The 27,766-nt window shown below is 44.9% G+C and overlaps 1 protein-coding gene across 1 annotated transcript; it reads left to right on the top strand.

The window, feature by feature from the left end:
• The first annotated feature begins 2,935 nt into the window (after positions 1 to 2,935).
• Smo (smoothened, frizzled class receptor) lies at positions 2,936 to 26,811 on the top strand. Its single transcript, XM_027950149.2, has 12 exons — positions 2,936 to 3,269; positions 18,258 to 18,463; positions 19,140 to 19,349; positions 19,550 to 19,722; positions 20,049 to 20,268; positions 20,362 to 20,485; positions 21,847 to 21,939; positions 22,346 to 22,454; positions 23,450 to 23,635; positions 24,086 to 24,234; positions 24,926 to 25,060; positions 25,393 to 26,811. Exons 1-12 carry the CDS (start codon positions 2,936 to 2,938, stop codon positions 25,824 to 25,826), a joined length of 2,373 nt encoding a protein of 790 aa, XP_027805950.2. The 3' UTR covers positions 25,827 to 26,811.
• Positions 26,812 to 27,766: the final 955 nt, after the last annotated feature.

Raw genomic sequence — 27,766 nt, 5'->3', positions numbered from 1 at the left:
GCAGGTGTGGACAGTGCTTTAAGCATTTATCAGTCTGCCTTCCTGCTGCCCCGTGCTGCACCAGCAGAATTCCCAAAGAGGAACTCTAAAGCTCAGTGAATAGGACCACATGTCCATGTGCACGTGTACACACACACACACACACACACACACACACACACATTTGTGTGTGTGCAGGTATAACTGAGAGATTAGAATATCTTTTCCCTCCCCCTGAAGGGAAGAGCACTTTGGCTGGAAGAAACATCTTAGGATCTTCTCAATTCCTCTCTTCTATCTCCAATGTAAAGAAGCAACTATGTGAATTTTCAATATTTTGGAGTATTTAATTCACAACTATGTGAATTTTCCTCATACCTCCCAAGAAATCCCAGGCAAGGAATGGTAGAGGCTTCCTACTTGAAAAAGTACCTGGTGATGTTTTTAGGCAGAGATAAGGGGCTGCCTGAGTACATGTGTATGTTCCTCTGGAATAAATGGAATACTGAATACTCCATAAGAAAATAGCACAGGGCCTCAAAGCTGCCACAGTAACAACTAGAAAGAAAATAAGCAGAGAACGTTCACAAAGTAAAGCATTAGTGTGATTTCAGGTTGCAAGACAGCTGGTGCAGACGTGGACATATTATGACAGCCATTTTGTTTCTATTACAGAAAAAAGTAACTGAAGTAGGTCATAATGTTTTAAATTATTTTTCCAGTAGGAATATTACGCCCTAATGACACAGTTTATTTCCACGTCTATCATAAATCACTAGTGATTTCCCTCAAAATGTCTCTTGCCTTCAGTATCTTGTCCTTCATACCATCCTCACATCACCTTATGAGTTATCCATGATTAATTTCACTCCCTTGATCAAAAAATTTTCACTGCTTCTTTGTTGCCAATAGAATTAGGCTTTAATATCTCTTTGTATCATGTGAGGCTTCTTACCGATAACTTCTCCTACTTATCTTATCCACTACTATGTCCTGATGGCCAGGCCAGCTATGTCCTGATGCCAGGCCAGCTATGTCCTGATGCCAGGCCAGCTATGGTCTGATCTGTGGTCAGAGTTTCCCCCACCCATAAGGTCCAGATCTCCTCCTCTTAGTTATACTTCAATCCTGGATTCAAACCCTATCTCCTTCATTTCTACCCACTCATCTATCTGCTCTAAGTTCCTATAACATACTCCCATTTTGGTAGCTAATTGAGTGATTAATAGGTATACTGAATTGAGCTAGATGTTTTGTGGATACAAAGAGAGTAAAAGAAGGTCTCTGCCCTGGAGGAGAAGGTTTTGCCTCCTTGTCCATGATTCTGTGTGTTTCTTGAAGGTAATAAAATGCAAATTCTCAAGTTCTTCAAGGATGTAACCATGCTACACACATACTAGGATTTCAGAAAGACTTTCTAAATTGAATTAAATTGCTCCTCCCTCGGGGATGCGGGTACCAATTAAAGATGTTAGCTTAAGTGTAATAGTTACTTTGGTCTTAAATGATCAAAGGTAACAGAAATAGTCCACTTCGACTAGGCTACGAGCTAGGCTTCCAGAGGTAAGAAAAAACCTCCCTAGTAAGCTGCCCGATCAGTAACACGGAAAAAGTTGCTCAAGGCAAGCCGGTTCCCCAGGCTGGACCCTTGGTTGTGGGTGTAAACTGCGCAGGGAGAAATCGGTGCGGTGGTTGAAAACAAGGTGCATGAAGGAGCGTGGAAAGCAAAAAGAGCAGAGTGGGAAAGGTAGCTAGCTGCAGAACCTGCCTCTATCAGATGAACAGCAAGAGCCATCAAAGGTGGATGGTCCTTTAGACATAACCAAGGAAACGTCAGGGTGGAAATCACAGTTTTAAACATCACAAGGCACTTTTGGGTTCCAGACACCTGCCCACACCGGTAAAGGTATCCGGGGCAGTTGGTGTGAGTGACTCTGAGGTGACCTGGCACACGGGTCCCAAGATGGATTTGGAGAAGCGGGAAGCCCAACCCCAGGTTCCTCTCCATGGGACAGGATAAACTAAGCTCTAATCGAAAGCCTGAAAGACTGGCGGGGCTGAGGTATTGAGCAGGCTGGAAAGGAAGCTCTCGCTGACTTCAGGCATCTCAGCATCTAAACCAGACCTCTAACCATCCTAAACCAGAAGAAAAGTCCTCTTCTGCCAATGATCAAGTCGAACGATCCTCAGACCAATCAAGGTGTCCGTTAGGCCTCTTACTGCAGTTCTGGGCCACGACTTGCGCCCAGCTCTGGCTCGGGGCGGCGGGGTAGGGGGTCCCAGCTTCCCCAGCTGCGGCCCCCGGGACGCCGAAGCTCGCGCTCCTCCTCTCTGGTCTCTCCTCCCCTCCTTTCTCTGCCTCGTCCAGTCCCTCCCCCAGCTCCAGCAGAGGGGGGCCGGGCTTGGCTCCGCGAGGCCCGTGCATTCCAGAGAGCGGGGCCAGCTAGAGCAACAAAGGAGCCGGGTAGTCGGCGGGGAGAACTCTGGGGGCTGCGGCGCGCTCCGGCGGAGGTGGCGGCTGGGCCGCGGGCTGGCGCGGGGGCGGAGCCGCGGATAGAGTTAGGGACGTAGTCCCGCACCCTTGGCGGGCGCCTGGCCTTCATCGTGGGGCCGGGAGTTGGTTTTAGTGGTGGGAGAGGGAATGGGGCTGGGGATTGGGGGCCCCGAGGGCTCCCGAGGCTGAAGACAGCTTGGATCGCCAGCCGAGGGAGTGGGGAGTTGCGCATCCCTGCCCGGGCCTCTGCCGCCCAACATGGGCCCCGGGTTCCAAAGTTTGCGAAGTTGGGCGCCAAGGGGCCGGGGCGCGCTGAGCGTCTGGGAGAAGCCGGCCCCGAACTCAAGGGGCGCACAGGTCGCTTGAGCCGCCTCCGCGGCCCCCAGGGTTGTGAGTGTGGCCGGGGGGCTCTGGGGAGCGGGCGGGGGCGCCGGGGCTTCTGCTGAGTTGGCGGGTCTGGCCATGGCCGCTGCCCGCCCTGCGTGGGGGCCGGAGCTGCCTCTCCTGGGGCTGCTGCTGCTGCTGCTGCTGCTGGGGGGCCCGGACCGGGGGGCGGCCTTGAGCGGGAATGAGACCGGGCCTGGGCCGGGTAGCGCTGGCGGGAGCGCGAGAAGGAGCGCGGCCGTGACTGGCCCTCCGCCGCTGCTTAGCCACTGCGGCCGGGCCGCCCACTGCGAGCCGCTGCGCTACAACGTGTGCCTGGGCTCGGCTCTGCCTTACGGGGCCACCTCCACGCTGCTGGCCGGGGACTCGGACTCTCAGGAGGAAGCGCACGGCAAGCTCGTGCTCTGGTCGGGTAAGCACACCCGAGCTAGGTCGTGGGGCTGTAGTGATGGGGTGGGGGCACTGCCGAAAGGACTAGGCTCCGGCCTGAGCTGCTGAGAGGTCGGGGACTGCACCCGGGAAAGTTGGAGGACCGAACTGGAACTTTAGGGGTAGGTTACGTGCAGGAGGGGACCCTGCATGATGGGGAAGGGAGGGCGAGGAAATTGTGGAAACTGATCACAAAAGGCAGGGTGGGCGAGCAAAGAATGGGGGTGGGGGATGAGAGGCCTGTGAGGAGGGGGCTCTGAGCCACAGAAAAGAACGTTTTTTAGGAAGAGGAGATGCTCCACCTACTCTGGAAGCAGGGTCCTGGGAGATTCTAGGCGGCGTTTAGACCTCCGCGAAATCAGAATTGGAGAGAAAAAAAGAAAAGTTGGAGGTTGAAGGGATTTAGCTTTTGGAGGGGAAAGGTGGGTGTAAATTTGTGAAATGAGTGAAGGAAAAGAAACACTCTGGTGATAAATAATGGAGAGGTAATCAGAACTATCTGGAAATTTTGATTCAAGAGATAGGAAGTCTAGATAACTCTGATTTTGATGTACTTTCACAAGATATTTCAGTTTCCTTATCTGAAAAATGGGAACGCTTATCCACGCTAGGGGCCAAGAATGAAGAGACAATTCCAACTGTCGTTTGTGTGTTCTTTAGAAATTTAGATCCTTAGGCTCATCTAGACTTAAGTCTGGGATACTTTGACACTTGAAGCCCCAAAGCCTTCTCCTTGGCAGAGCCTGAAAACTGCAGAAGGAACCCAAAGAGATCCTTCCTTAGGAGTGTAGAGTGGATTATCTCCTCACTTGTCACTCTTCTGGACTGGGGGTCCACAGGGCACTGGGAAAAGAACTGGCCTTGTCATGCCTGTTTCTAGCCACTTTAATTTAAAAACTATGACTGAAAGAAAAGAAAATTAGGAGTCAGGAGCAGACCTTAGAGCCTTCTTCTTTTGATGCCTGGGTGCCCCATGTCTTAACTTGACCCCCAGGGCTAGGGAGGATCCTAGTGGAAGTAGTATAAGTAGGCAGCTGGCCATTGTTAATTTGGCTTTTGCTCAATGTTGGACAAGGCCACAAAGTTCCTGGCTTGGTGCAGATGCTGGAAGAACTTGGAGGATAATACACAAGGTGGAGCTATGTCTTGTGTAGAGGTCAGGTTCTAAAATCAGTACATAAGGCAGAGCCATGTATAACCACAGTAGCTTTGAAAACTCCAAAAAATACTATAGTGCAAGATCCATGTAATTTTGCATATACACTCTTTATATGTTTGCACAAATCATGTGAGATATAGTAATGTACACTATATAAGAACAGGTATACATAGGAAATATAACTGTGTCTCTAAAGTTATATACATGCAAAAGATTGAAAGAATAATAAAAGGAACAGGGAAAAAAATAAAGATCAAGCAAGGTTTATTGAGCACTACCTGAACTAAGACTTAAGTTTAGGAGCCAGCTGTATGGAAAATCCAAATCTCTTGGCACTAGAATCTCACCCTGTTCTGATTTACTGACAGGAAAGATATTCTCTCCTCTTTATTTATTTTGCAGAGGTCTATGGTTGAAATCTCCTAAGTTAAATGCACTTATGAAGCTGCCTACCATCAGATCAAGGAGAAGGGGCCCATACTCCTGAAAGCAGCTGCTGGGCTAGCAGAAGTGGTTTTGATAGAAGAGTGCATGAGTTCAAACCTTACTAGCTGACTGGGCAGGGTCCTGCAGAGGCATAAGCACTGAGCCCAAGGCTACTCTTCTCTCTGCCTTCCCCCATCCTTCAGTTCAGTCCTGTTCCTTGTGTGTTTGGTTGCACTCTTTCTGCTTTGTTCTTGCTGCTTGGTGTTCTGTGAAGTAGGGCCACAAGCAAATGTTGTTGTAAGCTGGGTCAGTGTGTGGGGAGGGTAAACCTGAGGCATATGTGATAATCATAGCCAGGTTCTTAGCTGGGCTCTTGGCTAGTGGCTTGTCCTGTCCAGAGTTAGTGATCTTGATCTGGTGTTAAATATGGTCAGTGTTACCTGGCTCTTACAGGTGTTTTTGTGGGTGAAGAATGAAGATGATTTAGTTGTTTTCATGTGTAAATTGTTGATAGAGACTTGGTCGTCATTCCCCTCCCCTCTTCCCCCCCCCCTCAGAATACTGAGTGTACAACAACCACTCATTATTTATTCAGTTGCATATTGAGGCTTGTCGCATGTCACCTCCTCAGACAGGTTCTGAGGCATAAGCAGATGAAGAATGCAGACACCATCCCTCTGCCATCAAGAGGAGGATAGGCTATTAACAACCACTGGCGTGTGTTTATATCAATAACAGCAGATTTTAATCTCAAGTACCTTTTTCTAGGTCAAGGAGATCATGCTTCATTCAAGGCAAGTGCTAACAGAAAAGGTTATTTGGAAATTTGAACAAACAAGTAAATACTGCTATTTTCCGTTTTATGTAAATAAAATTACATTTCTCTTTAGGACAATTAAGAGCAGATCAGTTTCTCTAATATGTGGATGCTGATTCATAATAAGAGGGGGCACTAGAGAAGAACAGAGTTACCCTTTTCACTAAGGTAGAGAACAGTAGTGGAGGGGTAGGTTTAGGAAGAAAGTATGTATTTGGTTTAGGCTGTGGGAATTGTGGATGCTCCTTGGCTGCATTTGTGGAGATTCCCAGCAGGTGTGGAGAGAGAAGTTGCTGTAGAGAATGGGATACTATGTGCTTCCTTGACCAGATTGCTGAGGCTTTGGAAGAATACCATGAATGAGAAGTTTATAGCTCAGATTGGTCTAATTTCTAGGTCTGTATAGTACAGGTCTCTCCTGTTGTTGATCTCTCTGGAATTGAGCTTCTTCTGTCACTTAGCATCTCCCCCCATTACAGCTGGAAATGCCTCCTCCCAGGCATTCCAGGCTGACCAGACAAACATAATGTCCAGGCCATGATCCACCTTAGGCCAAATCTGGTTTAGTAAATGGGGCAAGAAAGAGGCCCTGAAGCTGGCAAGGGAGTAGGTCACTGAGAGCTTGCACGTAGCTCCCTTGACTGCCTCTGTGGTGTACATGGGTTGTGGCCCTGTCGCCCATCTGAGACACAGCCTGCAGGAAAGAAATAGAAAAGCTGGGAGAAATTTCTTATTTGTCTCCCAGACCTCAAGTTGAGAGGTGAGAGAAGGGACATTGTTGATGATGGTGGACAATTTTCAGGGGCAGATCAAGAAGGATTTCCTTAGAGCCATTTCCAAACCTGGTCGATGATCAGAATCAGTTTAAAAACAAAACAAGGGCTGGGGTTGTGGCTCAGCGGTAGAGCACTAGCCTAGCACGTGTGAGGCCCTGGGTTTGATCCTCAGCACCACATAAAAATAAATAAATAAAATTAAGGTATTGTGTCCAACTACAACTGAAAAATAAATATTTAAAAAAAAATACATACAGGGCTGGGGATGTGGCTCAAGCCGTAGCGCGCTCACCTGGCATGCATGCAGCCCGGGTTCGATCCTCAGCACCACATACAAAGATGTTGTGTCTGCCGAAAAGTAAAATATAAATATTAAAAAATTCTCTCTCTCTGTCTTTAAAAAAATACATACATATATATGTATACACACACACACACACACACACATATATATATATATGACTTGCAGTTAATAAATGTTTTTATAAATAAATACATATTACATATACTTTCCCAAATATGTGTGTGTGTGTGTGTGTGTGTGTGTTATTTGAGAAAGTATAGAAATACAGAAAAACACCCAAGGACCAAGTTTTCATTTTGGCATCACATTTAACTTATGAATTGTGGAATATACTAGGTCTAAAGAAAGGAGCATAAAACACAAAGGTACTGAATAACAGTTATACATTGACACCTGGGTCTAGAACTTGGTCTAGTCACATCCCTTTCCCCCTTCTCTAGAGGGAGCCAATAATCTTGATGTTTTGATAATTCTTTCTCTTTTTTTTTCCTGTACATTTTACCACCTAGTTTTGAAATCCTTAAACAGTATATTTCAGTTTTGCATGTTTTTTGAATCTCACATAAGTGGAATCATGCAGTATGTATCCTTTTCAACTCACTTCCTTTATACTGCTTTATTTGGTAAGATCATCCATGTTATTGCAGATCCTTTTCATTACTGAATAGTATTCCATTGTATGAATCATTACAATTTGTTTATCTATTTTTTTGTTGTTGTTGTTAAATATTTAAGTTATTGCCAATTTTTGCTCATTGTGAATAACATTGCTATGGGTATTCTTATGTATATCCTGATGCACCTTGACACAGTTTTATCCCAAGTATATTCTTTTCTTTTTTTTTTTTTTTTAGTTAATGGATCTTTATTTCATTTATTTATATGCGGTGCTGAGAATTGAAACCAGTACCTCACACATGCTAGGCAAGTGCTGTACTACTAAGCTACAACCCCAGCCTTCCAAATACATTCTTGAGGAATAGAATTGCTGGATGATAAAGCATGCATACCTTCATATTGTACCAAACTCTTTTATAAAGTCATTGTACCAATTCATACTGCCTCTAGCCTTGTAAAATGTCATCATTAACCAACACTTGGTATTATCAACCTTTTAAATTTTTTCCAGTCTAATGCATATAATGTGATATATATTTATGATTTTAATTTTTTTGTGTGTGTGTGGTGGTGCGGGGATCAAACCCAGGGCCTTGCACATGCTAGGCAAGCAGATTGCCTCTGAAATACATTGGGGGAACCCTGTGGTTTTAATTAGCATTTCTATGATTACTAGTAAGGTTAAGCATCTTTGCAAATGTTTACCCACTATTTATATTTCTTCTTCTTTTATTTATTTATTTGTTTACTTGTTTATTTTGTGGCACTGGAGACTGAATCCAGTGATGCTTTACCACTAAGCTACATCCTTTTTATTTTGAGACAAGTTTTCACTAAGTTGCTGAGCTGGCCTCATGCTTGCTATCCTCCTGCCTCAGCCTCTTTAGTAGCTGGGATTACAGGTATACACACTGTGCCCAGCTTTTGGATTTCTTCTTTTGTGAAGAATTTGTTTAAATCTTTGGCCTACTTTTCTACAGGACTGTCATTTTTGCAAGATTTGTGGGAGTACTTTATATATACTAGATATAAGTTCTTTATTGGTTGTGTGTGTTAAAAATCTCTTCTGTGGTTTGCCTTGTTTTCTTTGCATCTTTTGTTGAATAGAAGTTTTGAACTGTAATCATTCTTCAAACTTTTATAATTAATGCTTTTTTAGAAAAATCTTTTCCTGCCCCAAAGTCGTGAATTTATTCTCTGATGTTATCTTCTAGAAACTTCATAGATTTTCCTATCATTTCAGGCATATAACTCACCTGGACTTGATTTTTGTAGAAGCATAGTTCTATATATATATTGTTTCAACATCATTTTTTTTTTAATTTATTTTTCAGTTGTAGTTGGACACAATACCTTTTTTTTTTTTTTTTTAATGTGGTGCTAAGGGTCAAACCCAGGGCCTTGCACATGCTAGGCAAGTGTTCTACCTCTGAGTCACAACCCCAGCCCTATTTCAACAGCATTTATTAAAAAGAATACTTTTAGCTAGATGCCCTGATGCACATCTGTAATCTCAGCTTCTTGGGAGGCTGAGGCAGGAGGACTACAAATTTGAGACCATCCTAGATACTTGATATGTCTGTCTGAAAATTTTAAAATGGAAAAAGAACTGGGGATTGTAGCACAGAGGTAGAGCCACTTGCCTAGGGTGTGTGCAAGACCCTTGATTCAATCCCCAGTACTGCAAAAAAAAAAAAAAAAAGGAAAAATAAAATAAAAAAGAATCTCTTTTTCCCACACTCTGCCACAAATCAATCAATCTCTCTCTCTCTCTCTCTCTCTCTCTCTCTCTCTCACACACACACACACACACACACACACACACAGTCCCCCACCACCCCCAGGCTCTTTATTGTGTTCTGTATGTCTATATGTCTGTCACTTGCCAGTATCATAGCATCTTAATTACCATATCTTTCTAACATGGTTCTTCACCTTCTTTGAGCCAAAGACTTCTTTGGCAGTCTTGTAAAATCTAAACACTCCTCAACATAGTACTTTTAAATTCATAAAGTAAAATACATTGGATTAAAAAAAAAGTATTTAGAATCATATATCCAGAATATATAAGGAACTTCAAAAGCTCAAGCTCAGTAGCAAAAAAAAAAAAAAAAAAAAAAAAAAAAAAAAATCCCAATTAAAAATTAGGCAATGGACTTTTTTTTTTTTTTTTTAAGAAGTCACCTAGCATGTGTGAGGCACTGGGTTCGATTCTCAGCACCACATAAAATAAAGATATTGTGTCCTCCTAAAACTAAAAAATAAATATTAAAAAAAGAAGAAGTAGTCACCCCAATAGCCAACAGGTACATAAAATGTTCAACGTCAGTAACTGTCAGGGAAATACAAGTCAAAACCACAATGAGATATCACCTTTCCTCAGTTCCAGAATGGCTAATATAAAAAACACTAAAGGTAACAAGTGCTGAAGAGGATGTGGAGAAAAGGGAACACTTGCACACTGTTGAGGCGAATGTAGTTAACATAGCTATTATGGAAAAGAATGGAAGTTCCTCAAAAAATTAAAAATAGAATCACCATATGACCTAGCAATCCCGTTACTGGGTATATATCCAAAGGAAATGAAGTCAGTATGTTAAAGAAACTTCTGCACCTCCATGTTTTATTGCAGTACTATTCACAATAGTGAAGAAATGGAAACAATGTAAGTGTCCATTAAGAGATGGATGGATCAAGAAAATGTGGTACATATGCACAGTGGACTACTGTTCAGCTATGAAAAATAATAAGTCCCTGTCACTTGTGACAATGTGGAGGGAACTGGAGATCACATGTTAAAGTCAGGCATGTAAAGACAAGTATTGCGTGACTCACTCATTTATGGAGCCTAAAAAAGTTGATCTTCTAGGGGCTGAGGCTGCAGTTCAGTGGCAGAGCTCTTGCCTTGCAAATGTGAGGCACTGGATTCGATCCTCAGTACCACATAAAAATAAAATAAAGGCATGCTATCCATCCAACTACAAAAAACAAACAAACAAACAAAAAAACAATAACAACAACAACAACAAAAGTTGATCTCCTAGAAGTTAAAAGAGTAGAATGGCGGTTACAAGAGGCTGGGGACAGTAGGAAGGGAGGGAGGTGCAGAGAAGGAAAGGTTGATGAATAGATAGTAAGTTACAGTTAAGACAGGATCAAGAAGCTCTGGGTGCTATCGCACAGTGTGGTGACTATAGGTAACACTTAGCTACTGTGTATTTCTAAAAGCTAGAAGAAAGGTGTTGAAAGCTTTTGCCACAAATGTTAAATGTTTGAGGAGATAAATATGTTTCAACCTGATTTAGACATGATGCAGTGTGTACAGGTATCAAACATTAAATGGTACCCCATTAATATATATGTACAACTTTCATGTTTTGTGTATCAGTAAAAAATTTTAAAAGTGTATAGGGTCATAAAGGAAATGGATTATACTGAAACACAGGACTGGAGGTGTAGCTTAGTGGTAGAGCATGTGCCCCATGTGTGAGGCCCTAGGTTCAATTCCCAGCACCAAAAATAAAAATGAATCAAATATAAAGAAACAAATTTGTGCTCCAATACATGTGTGCTTCTTTATTAGCTAAATAAGACCTACTACAGGGGTAATAGCCACTATAATGACCAAATAGTGATGGAACTGACAAGATTTACAGATATCTGTGATGAAAATATCCGATTCCATTTTGATGAAGCTGTGGGTTGTGCTGAACATTATTATGGCATATTGCTTACATTCATAGTAGAGGAAGGGCTGAATTTTAGTTAGGTGTATTTTTTTCCTATCCAAGTTCATGGACTACTGAATTCTCTCCAAGAATCCTTGATGAATCACAAGCTAAGAACTTCTATTTTATAATATACTCATGTCTAGTGGAGAGTCTGGGCTATTCTTGGTCCTTTGTGTTGTTATAAAAGTACAGGTTGTTGATTTTGATTGGGATTACATTGACTATATAGATTGATTTGAAGTTTTAAAAATAGATCTGTTTATTTTCGTGTCTTCCAAACTTTGAACATTTGTTTTTCTACTTAGATATTTTATCTTTCTCAGTATTTTTATAGTTTTCTATAGTTATTAAATATCATTCATTAGATTTATTCCTAGACACTTGCTATTTTTGATGCTATTTTAAATGATGACTTTAACATTTGTTTCATTTTGTGTTTATTGTTGGCATAAAGAAATACACTTGGGGCTGGGGATATAGCTCAGTTGGTAGAGAGCTTGCCTATATGCACAAGGCCCTGGGTTCAATCCCCAGCACGCAAAAAACTTGGGGCTGGGATTGTGGCTCAGTGGTAAATAATTTGCCTAATTCGTTCAAGGCCATGGGTTTGATCCTCAGCACTACATATAAATAAATAAAAATAAATTCCATCAACAAATAAAAAAAATTAAATTAAAAAAAAAGAAATACACTTGAAATTAAAAAAAAACACTTGATTTTGAATCCAGTAAACTTGCTAAATTTATTCATATATGTAGTCAAAATCATTTATGGATGAATTTTGTTTCTTCTTTTTCAAGATGTATATCTTTTATTTATTTCTATTGCTGTACACCAGACTTCTAGGATATTGTTACATAGAAATGGTAATAGTAATAGCATCCTTCATTATTTGAGTTTCTGATTTCCAAAGAGAAAGATTGACAGATAAATTTGATGTGTGATGTCAGTTACACTTTATCAAATTAAGAAAGCTTTCTTTTAGCCAGGCACAGTGGCCCACACCTGTAATGCCAGCAACTCAAGAGGCTAAGGCCAGAGGATCATAAGTGTGAGTCCAGCCTCAGCAACTTAGTGAGGGCCTTAGCAACTTAGCAAGACCCTGTCTCAAAATAAAAAATAAAAGAGGCTGGAGATGGGGGCTGGAGTTGTAGCTCAGCAGTAGAGCGTTTGCCTCCTACATGTGAGGCGCTGCGTTGGATTCCCAGGACTACATATAAATAAGCAAATAAAATAAAGGTCCATCAGCAACTAAAAAAAAGAGAGGCTGGAGGTGTAGCTCAGTGGCTCAGTAAGCACCTTGGTTCAATCCCCAGTACTGGAAAAAAAAAAAAAAGATTTTTTTTTTTAATCTTCTTATTTGCCAATTATTTTATCATGAATAAATGTTGAATTTTTATCAGCTATCTTTTCTACCTTCTGTTAATGAGAATGATCATATAATTTTCCCCTTTAATCTGTTACTGTAGTAAATTGCATTGATTTAATTTTCTAATGTTAACCCAACCTTAAGCAGGAGTTCTCAACTTTAATAATCAGAATCACATAAAAAGTCTTTAAAAGTCTAGCTTCATTTGTGGTAAATGTTATTTTTAAAGGCTATGACTATAAAAATGTACAAAGTCTAATATTGTAATACTTGTGTTTTTATTTTTCTTTTGTTGTTGTTTCACATTGTTGTTGTTTAGTTAGATAAAAGAAATAAATCAGGTGCAGTGGTGCATTCCTGTCTTCCCAGCTGCTCAGTAGGCTGAGGCACGAGGATTGCAAGTTCAAGTCCAACCTGGGCGACTTAGCAGGACCTTGATTCAAAATAAAAAATAAAAAGGTTGGGCTGGGGATGTAGCTCAAAAGGTAGCTTGCTCACCTGGCATGCGTGGGTCGCGGGGTTCGATCCTCAGCACCACATAAAAATAAAATAAAGATGCTGTGTCCACCGAAAACTAAAATAAATAAATAAATATTTAAAAATTCTCTCTCTTTCATAAATAAATAAATAAATAGGGCTAGGATGTAGCTCAGTGGTAAAGCATTCCAATACCAAAAAGAATAAAATAAAAGTAAAAGAAATAAAACAATATAGACAGATAAAGCTGATGTCCCCATTTGTACTCTTTCCGGTTTCATTACCTTCTCTTCTCTGGACAGTTTCCCCTCATTCTAGTTTGTGTACACACACGCGCGTGCACACACATGTATGTTTGTTTGTTATCTTTGTTTTTTGCAGTGCTGGAGATCTAATCCAGGCCTGGAACATGCTAGGGAAGTGCTCTACCACTGAGTTACATCCCAGCCTTCTATATTTTTGTTTTTAAGCTTAATTGCTTTTGAAAGAATGTTATACCATGTGCTTTAAAAAAAAAAAAAAACAACTTTATTTATTTATTTATTATGGTGCTGAGGGTCGAACCCAGGACCTTGCGAGTGTGAGGCAAGCCCTCTACTGCTGAGCCATGTGCTTTTAAATAGCACATGCACATGGTACAAAATTCAAAAGGAACAAGTTAAGTCCCATTTCTGCTTCTAGTTACCCATTTTCCTTTCTACAACACTACTTTTTTATATGTCCTCTTAGAGATATCTGACATATGTCCAGTTGTAGGGGTGGCCTTAAGTCTCTCCTCTACTCCCAACAGGTGCTATGCTGTGGGGACTGTTCTCCACTCAACTGTGTCCATTTAACGATCATATTGGGGCCGTGGATGTAGCTTAGTGGTAGAGTGCTTGCCTAGCATGCTCCAGGCCAGGCCTGGGATCTGAGCCCTGGCAATGCCAAAAAAAAAAAAAAAAAGTCAACCATTTGTTGAGTGCTATTTTCTAGGATCTATGCTATTTGCTTTATATAGATCTATGGGTGCAAGATTCAGCTCAGTTGGTAGAACCCTGGCCTAGCATGCACCAGGCCCTGTGCTCATTCTTAGCACCGCCAAAATAAACAAAAATAAAAAGCATATTGGAGGGGTAGAGCTGTAGCTAAGTGGTAGAGCACTTGCCTAAAACATGTGAGGCACCAGCTTTGATTCTCAGCACCGCATATAAATAAATAAATAAACAAATGAAATAAAGGTCACACCTATAATCCCAGCGCTTGGGAGGCTGAGGCAGGAGGATCACAGGTTCAAAGCCAACCTCAGCAATGGTGAGATGCTAAGCAACTCAGTGAGATCTTGTCTCTAAATAAAATACAAATAAAAGCATTTTGGACTACTGGACATCATTTCTTTTCAATGTATATAATTCAACCCTGAATAATGTTCTTTTACATTGATTTGATTTTTTTTTTTTTTGGTTCCAGGGATTGAACCCAGGGCCACACATGAGCTAAACATTTGCTCTATCACTGGCTACCTCCCTCAGTCCCTGATGTGTTATTTTATTTAGTTGATGTTCTGTTTATGGATATGGAGGCAAGCTGTTTCCACTCTGCCATTATAAACAATGCTGCAATGAATAATCTTCTATATTATCTTTGGGAAAATGTGAAGTAGAATTGCTAGTATAAAATTTTGATAGATAACACCAAATGGTCTCCACAGGGGTTTACCAATTTTTATTCCTATCAACAATATATAGAAGTAACAGTTTTCCCCCATACTCTTGACAATACAGTATTTTCAAATGTTTTAATCTTTACCAGTCTGAAGGTTAAAAAGTTACATCTTATTATCATTTTATTTTGCCTTTATTTTAAGAGGTTGAATATCTCTTTATGTTCAAAAAGTCATCAAAGTCTTTATGACCTTTTCAAAGTCCATTTGTGTTTTCTCTGTGTGGTCTATTTTGTCTTTTGCCCATAATTCTATAGGATTATGCATTTCCTGCTGATTTGGAAGAGCTGTATGCATATAAAGAGATTAACTCTTTACCTATGATATGTACTAGAAATATATTTTTTCATGTGGCTCTTCTTATGACTTTATTTGGTTTTTATCCTACTTAATGTATCTCTTTTTTCTGAAGTTTCTTTTCTTTAAATTTATTTCATGGCTTCTGGGTTTTATGTCATGCTTCCTCACTCTAAGGTTAAAAAAACCATTTCCAATATTTTCTTCTAGTACTTCAATTTAAAATAAAAATGTAGTTATTTTTGATCTATCTGGAATTTTCTTTCATGCAAGAAATGGGAAAACGAATCCACTTTATTTTTCCCGAAATAGCTCCTAAATTGTCCTTTAAGATTAATAATCTATCTTTTTTCTGGAGAGTTTATTTTTAAAGTAAGAGACAATATTTAAAATGAAGAGGGAAAAAAAAAAGAAAAATGGTATCATAAAACCCAGATAAATAACACAGCATTTTTATTAATTAACTGCCTGATGCTGTTCTAGAATACACTTTACTCCAGAGAGCTTTTTCCTTGCTTTTTTTTTTTTTTCCCTAAGTACTGGGGATTGAACCCAAGGGTGCTTTACCATTGAGCTACATCCTCAGCTCTTTTCATTTTTTTATTTTGAGACAGGGTCTCCCTAAGTTGCTAAGGCCAGTTTTGAATTGCAATCCTCCTACCTTAGCCTTCTGAGTCACTAGAACTACAGGTGTGTGCTACCACACCTGGATCTACCATCTTAAATGTATTATTTGTTTTGTTTTTGTTTTTGTAGTACAGGGTATTGAACTCAGGGCTTTGTACTTACTAGGCAGCTAAATCTTCAACCTTTTTTAAATTTATAATTCTATTTTGAGCATGGTCTCACTAAGATGCCAAGGCTAGGCTTGATTTTTTTTTTTTAATTTATGAATTTGATCTTTATAACACTTATTAAATAAGCAGCCATAACATGAAGCGGGGAGTCCTGTAATGCATATATATGGTATCCAAACCTGACACAGAATGAATTCATACAATGGCCTTGAACTTTTGATCCTCCTTCCTCAGCCTCTGGATTAGCTGAGTTTATAGGAATGTGCCACCGCAACCAACTTAAATGTATTGTTTAATAAACATCCAGTAAAATTTGCTTTTTTTTTTTTGTACAGTTCTATTAGTTTAAACAAATGCATAGTATCTTGGCCACCATATTTAAGATAGAGAACAGGCCCATCACTTCTACATACAGACATTTACAGTGGTTCAGCTAACAATTTTTCATCTTCAGGATGGTGCAAAGCAATGCACATTCAGTAGAAACTGTACATGGAATTTTGAATTGGATTTCTTCCTGGACTCGAAATACGCAGCCTCATCTTCTCTCCAGATGCTGGGGAGAATGCCGCTCTGGGTCAGCTGTGTGATCATAAGGGAAACCACTGATGCTCCACAGTGCACTGTATGGCTGTACTGGGTTGCTCAGAAGTTTAGGTGCATTTTCCAGCCCAGAGCAGTGGCCCACACTTATGATCCCTGCTACTTTGGAGGCTGAGGCAGGAGGATCACAAGTTTGAGGTCAGACTGGGTAATTTAGTGAGTGAGACTCTGTTTCAGAATAAAAAGTAAAAGGAGTTGGGAATGTAGCGGTAGTACCCAAGCACCAAAAAAATGGGAAATAAAGAAAAGAAAAATGCATTTTCTACTTATGATATTTTCACCTCGTGGTGGGTTGGTGAGCATGTAGCCTCCTCATACCTAGAACATCTGTGTTCTGTCCTGCTGCTTTCTCCCACAACCCTGCCCCTGATACCCACTGCTATGTTTTCAACCCAAATCCACCCATTCAGAATTTCTGGGACTGGGTCCTCCATCTAGGTGATGAGGGTCCTGCAGGTGATTCTGATTTGAATCAATTGGAAACCATTGCCTGAGAATATTGCTTCATAACTGGCAAGAACTTGGTTCTTGCTTGGTTCCCTGGAGTCTAGACTGTGACCTGTGAGCAGTCAGAGGCCTCAGACTAGTAAAAACAACCCTTCCTGTGTGCTTACTACCTGACAGGCACTGAGTCAAGCACATTTAACATGCTGTCTCTCACTCTTCATAGTAGTTCTGGGAGGTTAAATCTTTCATTCCCATTTTATAGATGAGGCAACTGAGGCTAGAGATAGAGATTAAGTACTTTGCCCAGCTTTACATAGCCAGGAACCAAGATTTTGGAGCCAGGCTAATTTGCAGTGCCCATGATCCTGGCCTTTCCACTGTGTCACCTCTCTCCAATAGGGTGGTTACCTGCCCCCACCATGCCCAGCCTGACAGTGTGACAGTTGTCCATGCTGGCTGTCATGTCCTCAGAAGATTCTCCCAGTACAACTTCTTACTTGATTTGTTGAGCTCCTGGAGCAGGGGTGATTGAGGAGAGGCTAAGGGGACAGAAAGCTGAATGAGGCCAGCTCCTGGAGAGAGCAGGGGAGAGGCCTGGGCCAGGTGGGGCTGCCAGGAGACCTCTGCCTGATTCTGCCTGTCTTTCCTCCCTTTGCACTGGACCGAGCCTCCTGTGTTTCTCTCCATCTGATCTCCTGTTTCCTCCTCTGGCTCTGGAGTTCCTGGCTCCTCTGACTACCTCTTCTTAAGCCCCTACCTCTTCTCTCTCTCACCTTAGCTTGGTAAGAACAAGTGTTCTGGAGGCTGGGTAAGGGGAGACCATTCTGGGTTCTGGTGAATGGGCCCTGGGAGGAGTGGGGGGTAGGGTCTCATAGCCTCCTGTTCTGGAAGAATTCTGTGGAAGGGTTCAAAAACACTCTGAAAAGGTGATCCCTCCAGGGTACTCAACCAGAGGTACTGCCATTCCCTAGCAGGGAATTTGGAAATGGCATCTGGTTTTAAAATTTTGATGGGATTACAGTGTACATACAGACTAGAGCATAGATCATGATTTTCACAAGATGAACATACTCATGTAACCAGAACGAGATCAAGAACTAGAATATTCCCAGCATCCCAGAAGCTCTTCTTCAAGCCCTCCACTAGTTGCTACCCCTGGAGTGAGTGAGTGGGGGCATCTTTTGTTTGTCACAGTTACTTAAGGGTTCTGCTGGCATTTAGTAGGCAAGGTTAAGGGATGCTAAATGCCTTTCAATGCACCATACAGTCCTGAAGCACAAAGAATTGTCCTGCCCAAATGTCCTGTTGAAAAATGCCACGTCTGACAGGTCTGAGCAGTAATGGCCTGCAGTGTGGCAAAGGCCTGGGGACCAAGCGGTGCAGCTGTGTTAGTGGATCAGTAAAGACGGGTTTCACTGTAATAAGCCGACACTGTCACCCCTGCCTAGGCCTCCGGAATGCCCCCCGATGCTGGGCAGTGATCCAGCCCCTGCTGTGTGCTGTGTACATGCCCAAGTGTGAGAATGAACGAGTGGAGCTGCCCAGCCGCACCCTCTGCCAGGCCACCCGAGGCCCGTGTGCCATTGTGGAGCGGGAGCGAGGCTGGCCTGACTTCCTGCGCTGCACCCCTGACCACTTCCCTGAAGGCTGCCCGGTGAGTTGTCTATGGAGCAGGATCTGCGATGTCTGGCCTAACATAGGAAAGGGTCTGGCAGGATGCAGAGGAACCAGAGCCTTCTTTCCTGGGGACCTCAAGTCTACAGCCGTGGGAGCCATGAGTCACAAACCCAAACTGCAACTCACTGGCTAGACCAATTTATCAGGGTTTCTCTACTGATCCAAGATAATAAATTTAGCAAAAAAAAAAATTTTTTTTGAGCACCCACTTTGTTAGGTGTAGGGAATTTACAGGAGTCATGGATGAGAGGAGACTGTCTTTAGGGAGTTGATCATACAGCTGGAGACACCAAGACAAGGGGGTAAGATCTAGAGGTCTAAACTGATAATAATAGTAAGAATGATAGTAATAATGCTAGTTATTATTTAGTACATGCCAAATACCATGATAAGCACTTTACATCTATTAATTTAACCCTTAAACTCTACTGTGTGGTAGGTACTACCATCTTATAGATGGGAAAGCTGAGGCACCGAGTGGTCAACAGGTGGTCAGTTAATTACCCAAGCCTGCACAGCCACTGAGTGGCTGTTTGAGTCCTGGAATGGGCCTCCGACACCACACTCTGCCCCTGATACCTTTTCCTGAAGAAGAGGCTCATCCCTGATCTGATCTCCCTTTGCCACTGCCTTCTTCCCTTCCCTGGTGCCAGAATGAGGTGCAGAACATCAAGTTCAACAGTTCGGGTCAGTGTGAAGCGCCCTTGGTGCGAACAGACAACCCCAAGAGCTGGTACGAGGATGTTGAGGGCTGCGGGATCCAGTGTCAGAATCCACTGTTCACCGAGGCCGAGCACCAGGATATGCACAGCTACATTGCAGCCTTTGGTGCTGTCACCGGCCTCTGCACGCTCTTCACCCTGGTCAGTCACAAGGGAGGACAGGTCATGCTTTGAGTACAGGTGTTCCCTCCTCCTGGAAACAGGAAAGGAGCATGGGGCTGGGCTTGGGGGGGGAGGGGGCACCCCAGGGAAGGGTCATGATGGAAGAGCCTGGGGTTTAGATAAGGGTGTCCGTGGCAGCAGAACAACCCTCACCTGGCAGAACGGCCACTCTCTTCCAGGCCACCTTTGTGGCTGACTGGCGGAACTCCAATCGCTACCCTGCAGTGATTCTCTTCTACGTCAATGCATGCTTTTTTGTGGGCAGCATTGGCTGGCTGGCCCAGTTCATGGACGGTGCCCGCCGGGAGATCGTGTGCAGAGCAGATGGCACCATGAGGCTAGGGGAGCCCACGTAAGTGTCTTGAGGACCCAGAGGTGAGGACGATGGAGGAAAACTGTAGTGGGCACTTCCCACAGAAGGGATAGGTTATACCTGAAAGCAGGATTTCAGGGAAGGATTCATCTGGGTTTGGATTCCCCTTGTTGAGCCTTGGCTTCTGCCTCAAAACCTGGATTTAAAGCAGTATCTTCTAGAACCCCTTCATGTGACCTGGGTCCTGTCCCCAAGCCCAGGGACCCTCCAGACCTTAGCAGCCCAGGATTTGGGGACAGGGTGGAGAGATTTGGTAGAGGGAGTACAGACTGACCTTCCCATGTTACACCCACATATTTGCACAGCTCCAATGAGACCCTGTCCTGCGTCATCATTTTTGTCATCGTGTATTATGCCCTGATGGCTGGTGTGGTCTGGTTTGTGGTCCTCACCTATGCCTGGCACACTTCCTTCAAAGCCCTGGGCACCACCTACCAGCCACTCTCAGGCAAGACCTCCTACTTCCATCTGCTCACGTGGTCACTCCCCTTTGTCCTCACCGTGGCAATCCTCGCTGTGGCCCAGGTATAGTGACTGGCGGGGGCTGGCGACCTGAGTGGGATAGTCTTGTGGGAGGGACCAGCAACTGAAGGTCCCTCCCACACTTTCCTGCTGCAGGTGGATGGGGACTCCGTGAGCGGCATCTGTTTTGTGGGCTACAAGAACTACCATTACCGGGCTGGCTTCGTCCTGGCCCCAATTGGCCTGGTGCTCATTGTGGGAGGCTACTTCCTCATCCGAGGTGAGTGAGGACTAGGCCAAGGCCAGTGGGACCACACGTGTGCCGAAAGCCTGCTTTGTGGAAGTAGGAACAAGGGTCACCAGCTCTGCTACCTGCACACTGAGACTGCAGCTAGCTCATCCCAGTCCTTGGTGCAGTGTAGAAGAAGGTGACCTTTAGACAGGTACAGTACCATGAGCTCTTGCTATGTGGCAGTGCCTTTGTATTGTCCAGAAAAATGTACCCCTTCCTCTAGAGCCCTGACCAGGCTTATTGAGTGGAACTGAGACTGCAGTCCAGCCCCTGCCTCCCCTTGGCAGGGTACAGTTATGTGATGACCAGCCTGGGTAACCCACTCTGCCCACGTGGATCCACCTGTGGCCCTTGGTTGTGCGTGCTGTCTTTAATTTTATACTGTCAGTCTTTTGGAGTTTGGTTTCCATCTCCTTCCTACCCCAACGCACACATAGTTTTCACAACATGCACAGATTTACTCGTCCCTAACTTCCCTGTCTCAATCTGCCACCCCACATTGAGCTTCCGTATCTGGCTTATTTTCGCTGGGTTTTGTCAGTTTCAGTTTCCTCCCACTGAACAGTCAGCCTTCTGTTCCTCCTCTTTCCTCCCTTTCTGGCAGTGTCTGTGCCTCTGATTTATGTCTCATATCTGTGCTGTCCTGTACAGTAGCCACTAGCCACCTGCATTGCCGCTAGTCCAGATTGAGATGTGTTATAAGTGTAAAATACACACTGCCTTTCAAAGAAAAGGCACCAAAAAGGGGGAAAATATCTGTTAATGATTTGTTATGTGGATTATATATTGGTGCGATTACATTTTGGATATATTACATTTATAAAACACATTGAAATTAGTTTTTTTTTTAATATACTTACTAGAAATTTTAAGATTATATGTGTGTCCCACAGCATTTTCTCTCCAACAGTGCTGCTCTTTTCTAGTTGTAGATAGACACAATATCTTTATTTTTCTGTGGTTCTGAGGATTAAACCCAGTGCCTCACACATGCAGGGCAAGCACTGTACCACTGAGCCACACCCCAGCCCAACGGTGCTGTTCTTGAGTTGGTTTTACGCCTTTTCCATCAGAAAACTTTGACCTGGCTGCTTTCCTTAGGAGCAGTGGGGTCAGGACAGGGGCTCCCTCTTTCTCTCTGGATGCTGCCGCTGTGTCATTCCAGCCCATAGCAGAATTGCTATTAGCTGTTCTCCCGTTCTCCAGTGTCTCCAGTCCTCCAAGCTTTAAGTCAGCACAGGTGTAATCAGACCCAGGACTCTGGGGCCCTGGGACCCTCCCCTATATTCCTGTCCTTCTCAGGAGAGTGGCCTCACTCTGCTAACCCATGAGGTCCCTGTTCTGTTCAGGAGTCATGACTCTGTTCTCCATCAAGAGCAACCACCCGGGGCTGCTGAGTGAGAAGGCTGCCAGCAAGATCAACGAGACCATGCTGCGCCTGGGTGAGTGGCTGAGGTCTGAAGTTCTGGCCAGCCCAACACTGTACCCTCCTGGGGCTCAGGAGCCTCCAGGGTGCAATAATGCAGTGGGGACAAGTTAGCAGCCATGGGACAAGGACAAGGTATGTGTGTGTAGGTGGTGGTACTGGTGGCAGCTTGAAAGAAGAGGGCCTTCTCAGATGGGAGAAGCAAGTTGAGTCAAGACAGCTCCATGTCCCCACTTCTCCCATGGGAGCCTTCCAACATTTGCCTCACAGGTCCTTCTTGCTTTATTTTGGAGAATACCCTTCTTGACCTGAGCCCAGTATGAACTCACCCCATCCTCTATTGCTCATTAGGGCAGACACACTCCCCCATACTGCTCCAGTGTCTGACCGGTAACGTCCCATTATGTCCCTGTCCTCTACAGGCATTTTTGGCTTCCTGGCCTTTGGCTTTGTGCTCATCACTTTCAGCTGCCACTTCTACGACTTCTTTAACCAGGCTGAGTGGGAGCGCAGCTTCCGGGACTATGTGCTGTGAGTGTGGGGACTGGGTTTGGAGGTGGCAGTGGTGGGAGCTGGAGCCCTGGCTGTAAGGACAGCATCCCCTTTGCTGTGCAGCAGGAGTCTGCCAGGTCCCTCAACAGATGAGGCTAATAGTGTCTGGGCCCCCAAGACATTAGCTGCTCTGTGCTGTGCCAGACCTGGGAAAGAGCCTTCAAGTGCCTGTTCAACTCTGCCCTTCTACATGCACCCCTTGGCTGGCTGATGGGATGGTGTGTTTGTAACTGTTAGGAAGCCTTTTCAAGCCAGGTGCAGTGGTGCACACCTGTAATCCCAGCAGCAACGGAGGCTGAGGCAGGAGGATTGCGAGTTCAAAGCCAGCCTCAGCAAAAGCAAGACGCTAAACAACTCAGTGAAACCCTGTCTCTAAATAAAATACAGAATAGGGCTGGGGATGTGGCTCAGTGGTCATGTGCCCCTGAGTTCAATCCCCGGTACCAAAAAAATAAAAATAAAAAAGAAGGCTTTTCATCCTTTGCTTTCTTTGACCAACTCAAGGTTGTACCTTCTACAGCTTTCTCCATAGATCCCTGCACAGGAGTAGATACCTGTCTATGAAAGGTTAACAACCTGTTCCGGTTTGCTAGTTGTACCTGTGCTTTTTTGTGTATGAATGAGGATGATTAGGAGAGAGTGAGTCATCTCAACTTCCTCAAGTGCAGCACCTGCCATTATAAGGAGCAACAGTTAAAATGCCCATTAAAGTGGACATTTGTCTGGACTGCTTCAGGCTCATTTTTAAAGGTTCCAGCTTCTAGCCTGGGAAGTTTCAACTGTGAGGGACTGGGGATGTAGCTCAGTGATAGAGCACTCATGAGTGAGTCCCTGGGTTTGATTCCCAGTCCCCAAACAAAACCACCCAAGAGTACCATGAGAATTGTACTCTTTCCAAAGTCTTTGGATTGATAGTCTGGATCCCTACCCATTGGACTCAGAAAGACTCAACTGTCAACCATCCCTCACCACAGGTGCCAGGCCAATGTGACCATTGGGCTGCCTACCAAGAAACCCATTCCTGACTGTGAGATCAAGAATCGCCCCAGTCTCCTGGTGGAGAAGATCAACCTGTTTGCCATGTTTGGCACTGGTATCGCCATGAGCACCTGGGTCTGGACCAAGGCCACACTTCTCATCTGGAGGCGCACCTGGTGCAGGTGGGATCAGCAGCCAGCTCATCCTGTCCCTCCTGTCTTAATTGCAGCCTCAGGTCCCCACCTTTAGGCTTTGTCTAGTTCTTCCTGCACACGGTCTTGGACAGCTGTGTTTTCCAAAACAGGGCACTGAGCTGCCTGAGGTCCTCTTCTCAGTGGCTATCCACCGCCCCCTGGTGGCGCCGCCTGTCCTTGGGCGACCTGAGGTATGAGTGTGGACCAAATACTGAGCCAGTGGGCAGCATTTGGTGAAAGTTGATGACTTGACAGCAGGGTACACAGGAGCCTTGTGTTCTAGGTTCACTTATTTGCAGGGAAGGTCTCTACTCCTTAGAGTCTTTGAGGCATTTAAGACTCTCAGAACTTCCTAACCTAGAGGGAATGGGACGCTATCTTTCACAAGATTTGGTGGTGAGTGGCCGCTCCTCCACTCCCCTCTCCACACTTTCTCAGGTTGACTGGGCAGGGTGATGATGAGCCCAAACGGATCAAGAAGAGCAAGATGATTGCCAAGGCCTTCTCTAAGCGGCGGGAGCTGCTGCAGAATCCAGGCCAGGAGCTGTCCTTCAGCATGCACACTGTCTCCCATGATGGGCCTGTGGGTGAGCCTGGCCCTGTCCTCCCTCGAGCCACTTAACCTCGAGTGCCCAGCTGCCTCCCCTCCCAGGACACTGGATGTTTGGCAGACTGTTCTTCCTTCTCCCACTCACACACTCATTCTTTTCTAGTCCACCTCACCTCTCTGAAGGCCTCTCTTTCTCCTCTGTTCCTGTTCATGGTCTGTGAGGGTTCCCCTCTCTCCCCCTTCTTCTTCTTTTTTTTTTTTTTTTGGTACTGGGGATTGAAATCAGGGGCACTCCACCACTGAGCCACATCCCCAGCCCTGTTTTGTATTTTATTTAGAGACAGGGTCTCACTGAGTTGCTTAGCACCTCACTTTTGCTGAGACTGGCTTTGAACTCGTGATCCTCCTGCCTCAGCCTCCTGAACCACCCAGGATTACAGGCGTGTGCCACCACACAGGGCTCTCTCCCCATTCTCTTCCTTTTCCATTTGCTCTCTGGGCCAGAGTAAGCCAGGGTTCTAAGACTAGATTTCTGACTGTTGTTTAAGCCCTTTGGGGACTTGAAGCTGCTCCCCTCAGATTCTGAATGCATAGATCTCTGTGGTTATAGACCTTTCTCTGACAACTGGAGGGGGAGGGACTAACTCAGGGGAATGGTGCTAGATAAGGAAGGCGCCACTGAGAGGGACTGGGAAGTCACTATTCCATCTTTCTTTCCATCTCCAAAGCGGGTTTGGCCTTTGACCTCAATGAACCCTCAGCTGATGTCTCCTCTGCCTGGGCCCAGCATGTCACCAAGATGGTGGCTAGGAGAGGAGCCATACTGCCCCAGGACGTGTCTGTCACTCCTGTGGCGACTCCAGGTATGAGAGTTTAGGCTTCTGTAGGGAGGTGGTGGGCATAGATGCTGGGACTGGAATACCAGGCACTACTACCAGAGGGGGAGGAGGAAGGAAAGGTCCCAGAGGATCTGAAGTCAAGGCACTGGAAGTCCAGAGCTCAAGAATAGGGGTGCTGGGAGCTAGGGGTATAGGTAGAACACTCAATGATAAAGTGCTTGCCTAGCATGTGCAAAGCCCTTGTTCAATCCCCAGCACCACACACACACACATGCGCACAGAGAATAGGGATGCTGGGGAGGGAAGGGTGTTGAGGACAAAGCCAGGGCCCCAGGCAGTGTTCTCTCTCCTGACAGTACCCCCAGAAGAACAAGCCAACCTGTGGCTAGTTGAGGCAGAGATCTCTCCAGAGCTGGAGAAGCGCCTGGGCCGGAAGAAGAAGCGAAGGAAGAGGAAGAAGGAGGTGTGCCCCCTGGCACCAGCCCCTGAGCTTCATCATCCTGCCCCTGCCCCTGCCACCAGTGCTGTTCCTCGGCTGCCTCAGCTCCCCCGACAAAAATGCCTGGTGGCTTCAGGAGCCTGGGGATCTGGGGAATCCTGCCGACAGGGAGCCTGGACCTTGGTCTCCAACCCCTTCTGCCCAGAGCCCAGTGTCCGTCAGGATACATTTCTCCCCAGTGTTCCAGCCCCCACGGCCTGGGCTCAGGGCTGCCGCCAGGGTCTGGGGCCCATTCACTCTCGCACAAACCTGATGGAGGCAGAGCTCATGGATGCAGACTCGGATTTCTGAGCCTGCAGAGCAGGGACAGGAAAAAGGAAAAAATACTGTTCCAAGGCTCTTCTTCCTCTCTGAGAGCGCTTCCCTGGATCTCATCTTCCAGAGAAACTATGGGCCAAGTGCCCTCCCAGGAGAGTTCTGTATGTTTGGCTTAAAGCAGCAGGACTGTGGGAAAGAGCCAGACTTCTCCATGGGTAGGTCTCACCCCAAGGGCAGGGCCCTGGAGCTCAGGGTCTTTATTTCTGTCCCACCAGCTGGAGTCTGGCAGCAATAGTCTCCAGCAGAGCTTGTGGTAGGGCAATAATGGCAGAGGCAGGGGTGACAGTTCTCAGAGTAGATTGTGGTGGCTAGGGAGGCAGCCATGTCCTGTCTTCCAGATGGGGGCTGGCTGCACTTTTCTGTGCCAACAGGTGCCCTTTCCTGGCACTCTCAGACCAAAAGTGTTTATTGTGTCATTTGTCCTTTGCCTAAGTGGGAACAGGGCTCCCTTCTTCATTTAAGGTGGTCGTGAGGCCAGAAGTGCTTACTGCCACACGGGCCTCTCTAAACAGGTAGCCCTACCCCAAACCCACTTTCTCTTCTGCATCCTCCTTTCCCCATCTCATCTCATTTCTACCAGGCCAGACTCTTCCGGCTTCCTATTTGTTGATTAGGACCCAGAACTGCAAGCACGTGTGAAAACACACACACACACACACACACACACACATTGATCCAGCTGTAGAGCCTTGGCCTGGTAAGGAGTGACTTGGAGCCTCTGGGCCCCTGAGAGACATGTTATGTCTTCTTCATGACCATCCAGTGGGGATGGATCCTTTGACTTGAGGGGCTATCCTGGGAAGCTGCCTTCAGCCAGGCAGGAAAGCTTCTTTCAATTTCCACAACTGGTGGGGTAGGAGATTCCCACCTTTCATAACCTCCAACCATGTCCCCAGCACCCCATATTCAAGACCCAGTAGCTGGAAACCTTAGAAGTTGGCTGGGTTTTAGGTTGGGGGATAGAGATGGGAAGAAGAAATATGAAAAATAAATAAAATGTTTTTGTATAAACTCCAGTGTGTTTATTTTCCTTAGCCCTAGTTTTGTCCTATTTACCCAGTCCTGATCACTTGTCTTCCACGTTCCTCCTAAGGCTCTTCTGAAAGGCCAAGAGCTTGGGGCTGATGAGATCAAGACTGACAGCCAGAGGTTGAGCTATGTCAGCTTAATGTGTCCTCCCTGGCTAATTGATTCTCTATGAACAAAAGCTCCTTGATGTCCACAGCTAGTTCATTGAGTACTAAGCATAAGATAATCGAGCACAAGCATGCCGCTCAGCCCTGGAATGAAGATAGGAAGCAAGCATCCCCTGGGGTCTACCTCAGAACCTCATGCCATCTGCCAGGGGATGTCAGTTTTGCCGGTGCATTCTAATCCAAGATGCCTCCCTGGGTCAAAGTCATGGAAGCCCATTAGTCTCACTTCCTCCAAATAACGTCAATAGAAGACTCAACTGAGTTACAAGGATTGTGTTAGGGAGATCTGTAGAGAATCTACAGACTTGGAAGGATATTGTGGCGTGTATTTTATGTAGTACCCTTTCCTAACTGGTGCTCATGTGATAGGGACTTGTGTTTTGACCAGAATCAGATTCCAGTGGGGGAGGAAAGGGTACTACCAATATACTGATTTTACCATAGTTATTTTTTTGCAGGACTAGAGAGCATCAGGGATGCTCTACCACTGAGCTATCTATATCCCAACTGTTTTTATTTTTATTTTGAGGCAGAGTCTTGCCAAATGCCTAGGCTGGCCTTGAATATGTGATCAGCCTCAGCCTGAGTAGCTGGGATTACGGGGGTGCCTCATAGTGCCCAGCTCTATCCTAGGCACTTTATATGTGTTCATTATACCAATAATAGCTAACTCTTACTGAATGCTGGCTAGGAGCTCTTCGGAGATTGAGTGAGATA

This window comes from Marmota flaviventris, chromosome 1, assembly GCF_047511675.1.
Source record: "Marmota flaviventris isolate mMarFla1 chromosome 1, mMarFla1.hap1, whole genome shotgun sequence".
NCBI classification, from domain to species: domain Eukaryota; kingdom Metazoa; phylum Chordata; class Mammalia; order Rodentia; family Sciuridae; genus Marmota; species Marmota flaviventris.
Note: the sequence above shows the minus strand (reverse complement) of the source record. Positions and strands in the feature narration are given on the sequence as shown.

Bases quoted from the DNA above. Each gene is read 5' to 3' on its own strand.
- Smo (XM_027950149.2), top strand. From the start codon at position 2,936: ATGGCCGCTGCCCGCCCTGCGTGGGGGCCGGAGCTGCCTCTCCTGGGG. The intron at 19,350-19,549 runs GTCAGTCACAAG...ACTCTCTTCCAG, and splicing joins TCTGCACGCTCTTCACCCTG to GCCACCTTTGTGGCTGACTG. The intron at 25,061-25,392 runs GTATGAGAGTTT...CTCTCCTGACAG, and splicing joins CACTCCTGTGGCGACTCCAG to TACCCCCAGAAGAACAAGCC.